Source organism: Prionailurus bengalensis, chromosome X (assembly GCF_016509475.1).
Source record: "Prionailurus bengalensis isolate Pbe53 chromosome X, Fcat_Pben_1.1_paternal_pri, whole genome shotgun sequence".
NCBI lineage: Eukaryota > Metazoa > Chordata > Mammalia > Carnivora > Felidae > Prionailurus > Prionailurus bengalensis.
In genome coordinates this window covers 120,538,307-120,548,621 of record NC_057361.1, presented here as the reverse complement: position 1 = coordinate 120,548,621, position 10,315 = coordinate 120,538,307, and the positions used below count along the sequence as shown (strand labels likewise).

The window sequence follows — 10,315 nt, the reverse complement described above, 5'->3', positions numbered from 1 at the left end:
TGCATTAGAAAACAAAGCTTCGAAGTGTATGGTGTATGCTGCCTTTAAATGAAATAAGTCTGAACCACATTCCAACAATTTCTCTTAAAGCCTAATACAAATAAAGTAAAAATCGAAGGAGCATATGGGAATCTAGATGTACATCATAATTATTAAGTGAGAGAGTTTATGCATCTGACTTCTTCCAGGAGGCCTCTTTAACATCATGTAACTAAGTGAATATTAAGATATCTGTATTTAAGATTAATGAATTGCTTTTTCTGTGGATAATGGAATGACTTTACTTTCCGGTGAATAAGAACAGACACTGCAGTGGAATCACGTCAGTAGTTCTAGTTAGATATATAGTTTAAACCTAAAAACCATCTTAACAGAACATGTATACTAATTTGCCTTTATAATCACTTCCCAAAATACCTACCTCTGTATTCTGTATTTATCACTGCATGAAATGAGAGCACCCACAAGAGGATTTTTGAAACTCGTTTATATATATACGGGTGATGGGTACACGTGTGTGTGTGTGTGTGTGTGTGTGTGTATTTCTCTCAAAGAGGAGGTGTTTTTTCTGGGAGCTATCTCCAAGTTCACTTAGCATGATACTCTCTGTCCTCTTCTATGACATGTAAAATCTCACTACGTTAACATTCTTGTAGATCATTTGTAGATCATTTCGGGCCATTCTTGTAGATCATTTGACTTTGATCTAATGGACTTGAATAGGAATTATGATCTCTAATCCAAGAGTGAACACGTTAGCTTGTCACTGTAGATATTCAGAGATTTTAGGTTGTTGAAGGCATTTTTTCCCCAGAGGCCCCTTACATTTAAATATCCGTAATTAACTTCTATTGTTAAAAAACGATTTTGCACCAGTAGTTATTAATCCAAGTAATTTCTAACTGAATGCCTGTCGCATGAATTGTTTATAGTGACGGACACTATACTATTAGTCACTTTAAAGCTTCAAAAGTAAGTTATGAGGATCCACTTCAATCTCCACATGATAATAAAGGATTATTATGTGCAGTAACCTATTTATGAAAAGGAAACAGTGTGCTTCTTTCAGACGCCATCAATTGCTTTAATAAGGAATTGAAAAGCTGAACTACTTTATATGCAGATCACCATCCCAGTTGCATAAGGATTTACAATAGACAAAACAAAACTATTTTTTGTTGTAAAGAAGGGCTGTTTGTTTAAATCACACCATAATGTTTGCATCTAAAAATTCTTTACAGGCTAATAAGGCTTCATAAATGTTGTATAGACTCGATCAGTTAAAATCCTTTTAACGCTAAGGCCAAAACGAAAGGCTTGCTCCAGCTGATGAGGAAAAAAATGCACATAACCCGTGCCTGAAGAAGGCAGAGGGGAAAAGATCCCTCCTCTCTCGGTTTTGGTCGTTTTGAATCGATTCGGAGATGCAAACAGTACATGATGTGATAGCGCCCCATGAATGCTTCAATAAATGTAAGAGGAAAGTGCTGCTTTCTCTGAAAATGTGAAAATTGAGGATTCTGAGTCTAATCTTTAACCCTAAAAAGAAACAGAAGGTGATGCATACACTTGTCTCTGCTGCCTTGAATTTGCAGAGAAGTTACTTGGGATGTTTTCACCTCACCTTGGAAGTCTTCCTTCTTTCAAGGTGTTGAATGGCTCCTGTGTCTTTATTAAATGAGGTGTGTGGCGGCCTCTACTGGTGCGTGTTTATAGAAGATGTTTCAATAGGCAGAAAAAATACTAATTTGAATTAAAAAGTTAGAAATCCACTCTTTCACTTAAATATATAAAAATATCTAATTTAGTGCAGAAAAGATATATCACAGGTCGTGTAATGCACTCTGGATCAGGAAAATAACCTAAAACACTGACCATGTTAGTGTACAATAATGATTTACGGAAGGGCATTAATTGTTCGATGCACTCTGATATTGGGTTAAATATATTTTATTAATGAATTACTAATCCCGACTGAGGCAGTCTGACCTCTAGTCCACTGTTAAGTCCCCTTAGTTGACTTAAATAAAATCACTTAGAACAAACCCAGAAGAAAGGAAATATTTTACAGTTAAATCTCTAAAGTCCTACAACTAGAATCATTTGATGACAGGCTGGTTTCTATAACTCAAGCAAACTGTACGTTGACTTCATATAGCTGACATTTTCGTCTATTTTACAGTGTTTTTAATTTCAAAAATACAACACATTAAAATAGGTCCAATTTATCAAAGCTAACAGCAACATTTAAGTAATGTACTTAAAGTGCAAAGGCACTTTAACACAAAGAAGTGTTGCCTGGCGGCTATACTTGGAAACTGAAGACAGAAATACCACATATCATTATTTACAAAAGAATGTATGGTCTCCAAAGGTCTTTGGAGATCTTCTACAAAATACGCCAAATATCCATTTTTAACATGAAAAGTTTGCTTACTCTTTCTTCATTCACTACAATCTCCTCTTCCCATTCCCACACACTGGAAAAAGAAAGGAAGAAAAAAGAAACAAAACCATCCATAGAACATACGGAAAAAAAAAAAAAAACCAGAAACCAAAAAACAACGCACCGTAGAAAACACTCGTGTTCCGTGACGATTCCTAAGGAGAGAAGGGGGGAGAAGGCGGGGGAGGGGAGCGAGAGAGAAATAATTTAAAGGAAAACTTGGAAAAGCAGTATCATTGCTTCACCCCATCCCCCACGCATTTTCAAAGTCCCCCATTGATGCCGAGGAAGGGAGAAGGCAAACACACACAAAAGCCAATGTAGTGCTTCCAACAGTTTGCAGCAGCACCCTCGGCTGCCATAGGGTTGTAAATGGTTTCCCTTCACAGCTGACTGATTGCAGTTTGTTTTTCCAGAACTTCGAGGTAGTCTGGTTCGGACTGCGGCTTAGCTTGCAGTAAAGGGTGGTCGGGTTTTGACTGCCCCACAAAGCATTTCCTGGGAGTTCCGTACAAAACGGTTTTATTGATTCTGTCTTGGTTTTGGCGTCGAGATTCATACGCAGGGGCGAACTGCCTCTTCGGTAAGGTACAAAAGTTATAGTGGGCGAGTCCTGCGCTGGGAAGTTCCTTGACCCGCTCGGCGATGTTCTGGTACAGCAGCTCGGGCTCTCTGGGTACGGCCGGCTTTTCCAGCAACTCGGCGGCGCTTATGGTGTAGGCAAGCGTGGCCGGCTCTTCCTTTTTCTCGTCCAGGTTGCCATAGCTGAAGTCTTGCAGGTTGCGGTAGTAGGCCACCGGGTCTCCTTCCTTCTGCATGTAGATGGGGTTCTGGCACATCTGACCCACGGGGGGGGGGATGTAGTTGTAGACGTGGCCGTCCGTCTTATCCTGAGTCTCGCTGTTGTAGGACCCGTACTGTAGCTGGAAGGAGCTCACGTCGAGGCTGTTGGCACTCCTCGGGACGCTCGGCACCCCCTTTCTGCGTTTCAGGACGAAGACGAACAAGCCGGCCCCGAAACAGACAGACAAGATGAAGACCACAAGCAATCCTAAAATTAAGACGGAGAGTGGAACCTCAGTGTGTAGTTCGGGGTAGGAACTGGGGGCCACGCTGAGCGACCGGGGAGTGTCTGTGTTGTGATTCATTGACAAAACGGTTCCGTCCGACAAGTTCGGGCTGTCCGGACAGATGGCCTCCCGCCCCAGAAACTTCAGTATCTCCCCTGCGTGCTTGGCGGGAGATTCACAGGTCACCTCGTTGATGATGACGGGGGAATTGGCGTGTTCCGTCCAGTCCTTCAGCCCCATGATGTCGCAGGTACAGTCCCACGGGTTCTCCTGCAGGTCGATCTGAATGAACGCCGGGAGCTGATCCAGAACCCCCTTCACGGGCAGGTGGGAAAAGTGGTTGTTTCTCAGGTTCAGCCTGGTGAGGGCCGTGCCCCCGAATATGTTGTCAGGCAAGGAACGCAGCAGGTTGTTGTTGAGAAACAGTAGCTGGAGGTTGATCAGAGCATCGAAGGTCAGCGGTTTAATTTCCTTAATGACATTATACTCTAAATAGAGATACTGCAAGCTCCGCAGCCCGTGAAACATAGAAGGGTACAGCACTTCGAGGTAATTGCCGTTCAGATAGAGTCTGCGTAAACTGGTCAGGTTTGCGAAGGCACCCTCCTGAATGACCGCGATCCTGTTGTTTCCTAAGTGCAGCAGATCCAGAGAACTGTATTCTGAGAGGTCGTTCTTATAGACAGTCTGGAGATAGTTCCCTGTCAGGTAGAGTTTCTTTGGGCTGGTAGGTCTGGGCTGCAGGTCGGAGATGTTGGTGAACTTCCTTTCCTGGCAGTTGACGTTTAGGCCGTTGTCGGAGCTCTGAGAGGTGCAGACACAGCTACTGGGGCAGGTGAGGGGCACGGGGGACTTGGTCTGGTACACCATGATGGGTCCAAAGCTCTGCCTGTCCTTTGAGACAGTGACCCGGGGAGTTGGGCGATTTCTCATTTTGGGCGGCCGGCTGGCTTTGGGGGCCCTGGTCGGGTTGAGCGCAGGATTCACCGTAGGCGACAGCCTTTGGACGTGAGTGTCAGCGTGGCCACCCCTCTGACTGGCGTCCCCGGGGCTCTTTCTGGGACAGAGGTCTTGCCTGGTCAGTTGGGTCACATCCTTCCCGTGCAGTCTAAAGGGAGTCTCGCAGACGATCTCCCCCACGAACACCGTTATGGTGTCCAGCCAAGCCTTGAGAGGAAGTAGGTCACAAGTGCAATTCCACGGGTTTTCCTCCAGCTGGATCTCCATGATGCCTCCAATATGCTCAAGGACGCCGGCGAAAGGCATCACTTTCAGCCTGTTGCCTCTCAGGTCCAGGTGGGTCAGCAGGACGAAGCGGAACACATTGCTGGGCAGCGACAGCAGAAGGTTGTCATTCAGGATGAGCACTTTGAGCTTATTCAGTTTGCTGAAGGCCCCCGCCTCGATGGCACTGATGTAATTGTAGTCGGCCTGGAGGTACTCGAGGCTCTCCAGGCCGAGGAAGGTGTCTTCCCTCAGCACCTCGAGCTTGTTGTTGTTGAGGTGCAGCCTCTTGAGGGTCTTGAGGCCGCTGAACGCCCCGGTGCGGATCTCCTGCAGCCCGTTGTTGCCCAGGTGGAGAGTCACGGCGTTGGAGTAATTGACGAACTCGTTAGGGTACAGGCGGGTCAGGAGGTTTCCATTGAGGAACAGCTGGTAGATTCGATACTGGGGGGGCTGGAGCAGGCTGACAGTTGTAAATCCTTTGTTTTCGCAGTTAATATTCAGTACGTTTTCCTTCTCTTCGCACAGGCAGCGGATCTTGCAAATGTCTTTGGCAGTTTTGCGGCTCTCCGTGTGTAAGATCCCGGCCACGGTTAACACGCTGAGGAACCAAACGCCGCTCAGCATCTTTAGGCACCGTCGGTGTCAGTTCAGGTACCTACAGGCAAACCTTGGGGAAGGGTGCCGGAGAGAGCAGGATGCGGGGGAGAAAGAAACAAGGAAGCCCGATTAAAATGGCAAAGCAGGGGGGCGGAGTGGGAGGCAGGGACGATGCGGGGAGTGGGCAACGCGGCAGAATGAAATCACTGCGTTTCTCCAAGCGGTTTCTTCTCTCCTCGCCCTCGCCCCCGCCCCCGGCCCACCCACACGCGCGTCCCGGAGCACACATGCTTGCACCTGATTTCCCGGCGGGTCGCAGCCAGCCACGGAGTCATTAGTAATCGAGTTGTCCTACTAAATCCAGCCCATCTCCTCCTCCCCTGGGGTAGCTTGAAGAGATCTCGGGCGGCTCGCCCGTCTTAGGCTCGCGGCAGAAATTGCTTTACTTTTTTTTTTTTTTAACTGCGCAAAAAGGGGGTGGGAAAATCAGGGGACTGGCGGTGGGGGAGGGGGAGAGGATGGAAGCGCCAAGGCAGCGCGGGGTGGGGGTTACTCACACATCAGGAGAAGACGGGACCCCTCTCCTCTGCAGTCCGCCAGTAGTTTGGCATCTTCGGAAAGAGAAGAAGAGCAAGGTAAAAGAAGACGCCGCTTCCGGGGGGATGCCCTGCTTTCCGCCGGCGGATTTAATTTGCCTGGGGAGGGGGGGGCGGGGTGCGCAGAAATCTGAAATCCGGCAGGCCGCAGGGGAGGAGAGGACGGCCGGGGCGGCTGCAGGCTGAGCCGACGGCGACCCGGGGGTGCGGTTGCGGAGGGAGGTCGGGGAGCCGGCCGGCCCGGGTGGCGGGCGGCGGCGGCGGCGGCGGCGGCGACGGCGACGGCCGAGCCTGGGCGCGCGCTTCCGATGCGCTGGCGGCGGCAGCAGTGCGCCCGACAGTTTGAATTTGAGAGGTTTTGCAGGCTCCCCCGGACAGGGCTGGGGTGACGTCACGCGGGGAGGGGGCAAGCGGCGGATCGAGGGCGCGCGGTGGGGGAGGGAGGGGCAGATGCTTCCCTTCCCAGCGAGCGGCTTTGCAAAGCTCGAATCCGGGCTGCGTCAGTTGCTTCTGAACTACTCCACCTCCAGCCCGGCGGGCGGCGAGCGGCTGGCGAAGCCCCTGGAGAGGGATTCTCCAGGAGGGGTCCCCGCTAAGGGGCTGCGACCGCCGGGACTCCTCCGGCCCCTGGCCCCCCGAGTGGTTTCTTCCACCTGCTACCCCTCCTGGCCATTCCAGTAGGGTCTCATTCCAAATTCCCAAGCAGAGGTCCGGATCTTGCCAGTGAGAGGGTGTGTGTGTGTGTGTGTGTGTGTGTGTGTGTGTGCTTGTGCGCGCGCGCGCGCGCGCTCATGTGTGTGTGGGTGGGAGATGTGCCTCTTTGCTCCAGGACTGGGGCCCGCCTGCCAGCCTCCTAGATCTCCTGCCCCCGTGCTCTCGGTGCGGAGTGCGGTGTGTGCCCGCTCCACAGGGCCTGTGTAGGAGGGCGAAGAGGGGATTTGTGCCTTACATACAGAGCTTTGTTTCGGTGCTGAGAGAAGTACTTTCTGGGCCGTGACTGGCCAAACACACATTCGCCTGGATTCTGAAAGCCGGCTCAGCGTTAGAGACGAGCGGCTTCAGAACCATTCTCTCCCTGAGGTTTATAGTTAGCCAGAAGATGAAGTTTAAATGCGTGCTCTGCGCCTGCAGGAAGGAGGAGTGGGTGTCAGAAAGACACTGCCAGGCTGAGCCTCGCTCGGCTGGGTGTGGGAGCCCCAGCGCGGGCGCTCGCGGAGGGGCCTAAAGCTGCAGGCGACAAGGGCAGGGGAGCTAGAACGAAGGCAGCAGCGCGGGAAGGCCGGCGGCCGAGAACCGGGGGAGACAGGGGGAGAGGTCCCGCCCGACATCCAGTGCGCCTGGGTTCTGATCTAGCTCTGTGGCCAGGTTGCTCGCTTCTCTCTGCAACTTCGCATCGCCGTTGGCAGAAGGGGATGGGGCTGTACGGGCCCTTCCGGTTCTGACATTCGCTCGGATTCACAGAACCTTTCCACGCCATTAACAGCCAGGTGTCGGCTTTTGGCCTCCATTATCCCGCTTCTCCTTAATGATCTTAAGGTCCCCTGGAACCGGGTGTGTCCCGTGTGGGGGTCCATTTGCAAGATGCCGTTATCTGCTACCGCCAGGGAGGGCCAGGGCGCCTCTGGCGAGTCAGGGAAAAGGGGCGATCAAAGAGAGGGGTAAATGAATCGACCCAGGGTGGGCCTGTCCCACAAAACACTCACACTTGCTTTCCCTGAGCGCTGCAGGCAGAGCTGACACAGGGTCCCACTGCCGGGCCGCATTTGGAACACAGACCAGCCCCACGGGCGGAATGAGCCACTGAGGATGGAAAGTCCCCCGCGTCTCCCCTCCCACCTCCCTGTTCCGCTGGGGTCCTGGGACTCACTGTTCGGCCCACACTGGCTCTCTCCTCCCCAAGAAGGGCTCTGATAGTTTCTCAACTTGGGCAGGAAGGCAACCTGTGGCTCTCTGGCAGTCTCCTCCGGAGTTTTGCTCAGCCTTTCACGGCTCCCTGTTCTTTCCCTTCCGGGAAGAGCCTTGGACCAAACGTCATGCGCCCCCTCCCCATCCTGTAGTTCTTGCTTGGCCTCGGGGAAGATCCCGTCCTTCTGGGGCCTCAAGTTTTCCTTCTCTGTGCCAAAGGGCAACACGGAGCCCAGCCGTCCTCAGCGGGGGAGGGGCAGCCCGTGAGCCCCCCCCCCCCCCAGCCGTGGTGGAGTGATGCAGTGAGCGATTAAGCTTCCTTGCATAGCAAAGGGGCATTTGTTTCGACATGTTGCTAAATATTAAATATACGTAGTTCCTAGAGAGATATGGCTTATTCGTTGTCGTTCATTTAACAAACATGTATTAATTAGGTTAATATTACATTGAAGCAGAAGCCAGCGTGAGAGCTGGACAAGACCTTTGCAATGAGATTCATTTTATAGATGAGGGCATTCCTCCACCAGGACGAGTGCTGAGTTCCTGAAGTTCAAGAATCCATACAATTAGAACCAGAACCCAAGGATTCGGAGTCCTGGTCCAGGACCTTTCCCCACAGCTCACCAGTGCTCAGTGTGAATTAGTGAAGGGCTGTCGGCCTCAACTTAGTGGTGTCTACCTAAATGTGTGCTTTAAGAAAAAAAAAAGTATTTGGAAGTGAAATATCAAATATGAGTTGTAGTTAGCAAATATAGTAATTTCCTTCAAGACATTGATGAGGCTGCCAGTAGTCTTTAAGGACAGAGACTATTAAACATTTCAGAGAGAGAGAGAGAGAGAGACAGAGAAAGGGATAGATGGATGGGGGGGCAGCTGGCAGAGCTTGAAACCCGTGAAAATGATAGAGCGAAGGAAGCGTGGTGGTAAGCTGGCTGGAGTTGGGGGGGGGCGACACTGGGAATCCTGAGACGGGGTGACAGATCTTCCTTCCACGGTCGGCTTCCGACACGGGTCGGTGGACTCTCCCACCACTGCTCGGTCTCCTGCCTGTCGCCGGGCTTCCGCGGCCGCTTTCCCAAACCCAGTTACTGAGGCCGAATCCGCCTCAGCGGGAGAAAGCACTTTAAGTAAGTTTCCGAACGGCCCCGCGTCTCGGGAGGAGCCGCCGCAGCACCTGCCGGCGACAGCGGGCTTTTAAGGCGGCGGAAAGGTCCTGGGTGAACTGGGAGCCCACGGGAGGCAGGGACGGACACTAAGATAAGGCAAACGCCCCCTCTCGTCGCTGGGGCGACGGAGCCACAAGCGGGGACTCCGTCGCCTCGGTCTCCCTCGCCTCCGAGTAGAGAGCCCGGCTCGGGTCGCCGGTGCTTCCACGGGGCGCGGGGAGTTGCCGGCGGGGTCACAGCCTGTGCCGCCCGGCCGCCCGCCGGGCCTGGGGGAAGGGCGGTTAACGGGAGTCCCGCGGGCCTGCCAGGGAGGGGTGTCCGCGGCCCGCTCGCCCTTCTTCCCCCTTCCGCTACCCGCCCCCCCCCCCACCTCGGCAGGTGCGGTTCCCGGAGGGCGCTTCCGGGCGGCCCGGGGGCGCCAGGCGAGTCCCCAGTCTCCGGGGACCCGGCACCGACCGCTAGCCCAGCCCTCCTCGCCCTCCCCCGGGGCGGCCAGACGCCCGGTACCCGGAGCTGGGGCCCGCAGGCGCGACGCCCACCCGCGCTGCCCTCGCCCCGGGGCCCGGCACCGCGCGCCGGCGAGCGTTCTCCTCGGGAGCGGCAGCTCGCACCGGGCCGGCGGTGGCCCCGCGGCCGCGCGACGCCCGGAGCCCGACCACGCCCGCGCGGACCGTCTCGGAGCCGGCGAGCCCGGGCGGGCGGGGGTGGCCACCGCGGGCCGCCCGCACCCGATCCCCCACCCCCGCCCCCCACCCCCACGAGGGGAGCCGGCCGGGCAAGGCTGGGGGCCGAGCGCGGCGCTCCCGAGTGCCCAGAACTTACCCGGCGAGCGCGCCACCCGCAGCTTCCCTCGGAGGCGCCCGCAGCATCGGCCGGCCGGGAGGCGCGGGAGCCGGCGCGGCCCGGGAGCGGGGGCACGGCGGCGAGCGCGGGCGGCGCCCCCAAGGGCAGGCAGGTCCCCGCTGGAGCGGCGCGCCGGCGGCCAGGGCTTCTGGCAGGAAGCGGGGCGGGAGCCGGCAGGGAGGAGGGAAGAAGAACGGGGGCGGGAGGGGGAGGTAGGGACGGCCGCCCCTCTCCCGCACTTATCAATCACCCTGCGGATCAAATGTCCCCGCCGTGCACCCGGGAGGGGGATGCGGCAGCCCACAAAGGGGCCGCCGCTCCATCGCTCTGACGAGCGCCGCGGAGCGCCGCTCACGCCTCCCGGCCCCTCTCGCCTGGAGCCCTGCCCAGCCCTTGCAGCTTCTACCGTGGGCTGCGGCTCCGACTCGGCCGAGTGAAACCGGGGATGGCACTGGGCCGGGACCA

At 54.6% G+C, this 10,315-nt stretch overlaps 1 protein-coding gene across 2 annotated transcripts; it reads right to left on the bottom strand.

The window, feature by feature from the left end:
* Nucleotides 1–1,934: 1,934 nt before the first annotated feature.
* Nucleotides 1,935–9,915, bottom strand: SLITRK2 (SLIT and NTRK like family member 2). Of its 2 annotated transcripts, XM_043569820.1 has the most exons (3): nucleotides 9,830–9,915; nucleotides 5,898–5,951; nucleotides 1,935–5,410 (listed from the first exon to the last, which is right to left on the bottom strand). In XM_043569820.1, exon 3 carries the CDS (start codon nucleotides 5,365–5,367, stop codon nucleotides 2,830–2,832), a length of 2,538 nt encoding a protein of 845 aa, XP_043425755.1. In that variant the 5' UTR covers nucleotides 5,368–5,410; nucleotides 5,898–5,951; nucleotides 9,830–9,915; the 3' UTR covers nucleotides 1,935–2,829. The 2 variants fall into 2 exon arrangements, with proteins under 2 accessions (XP_043425755.1, XP_043425754.1); XM_043569819.1 differs by lacking the exon at nucleotides 9,830–9,915 and having other exon boundaries at nucleotides 5,898–6,206.
* Between the last annotated feature and the right edge of the window lie 400 nt (nucleotides 9,916–10,315).

Bases quoted from the DNA above. Each gene is read 5' to 3' on its own strand.
- SLITRK2 (XM_043569820.1), bottom strand. From the start codon at position 5,367: ATGCTGAGCGGCGTTTGGTTCCTCAGCGTGTTAACCGTGGCCGGGATC.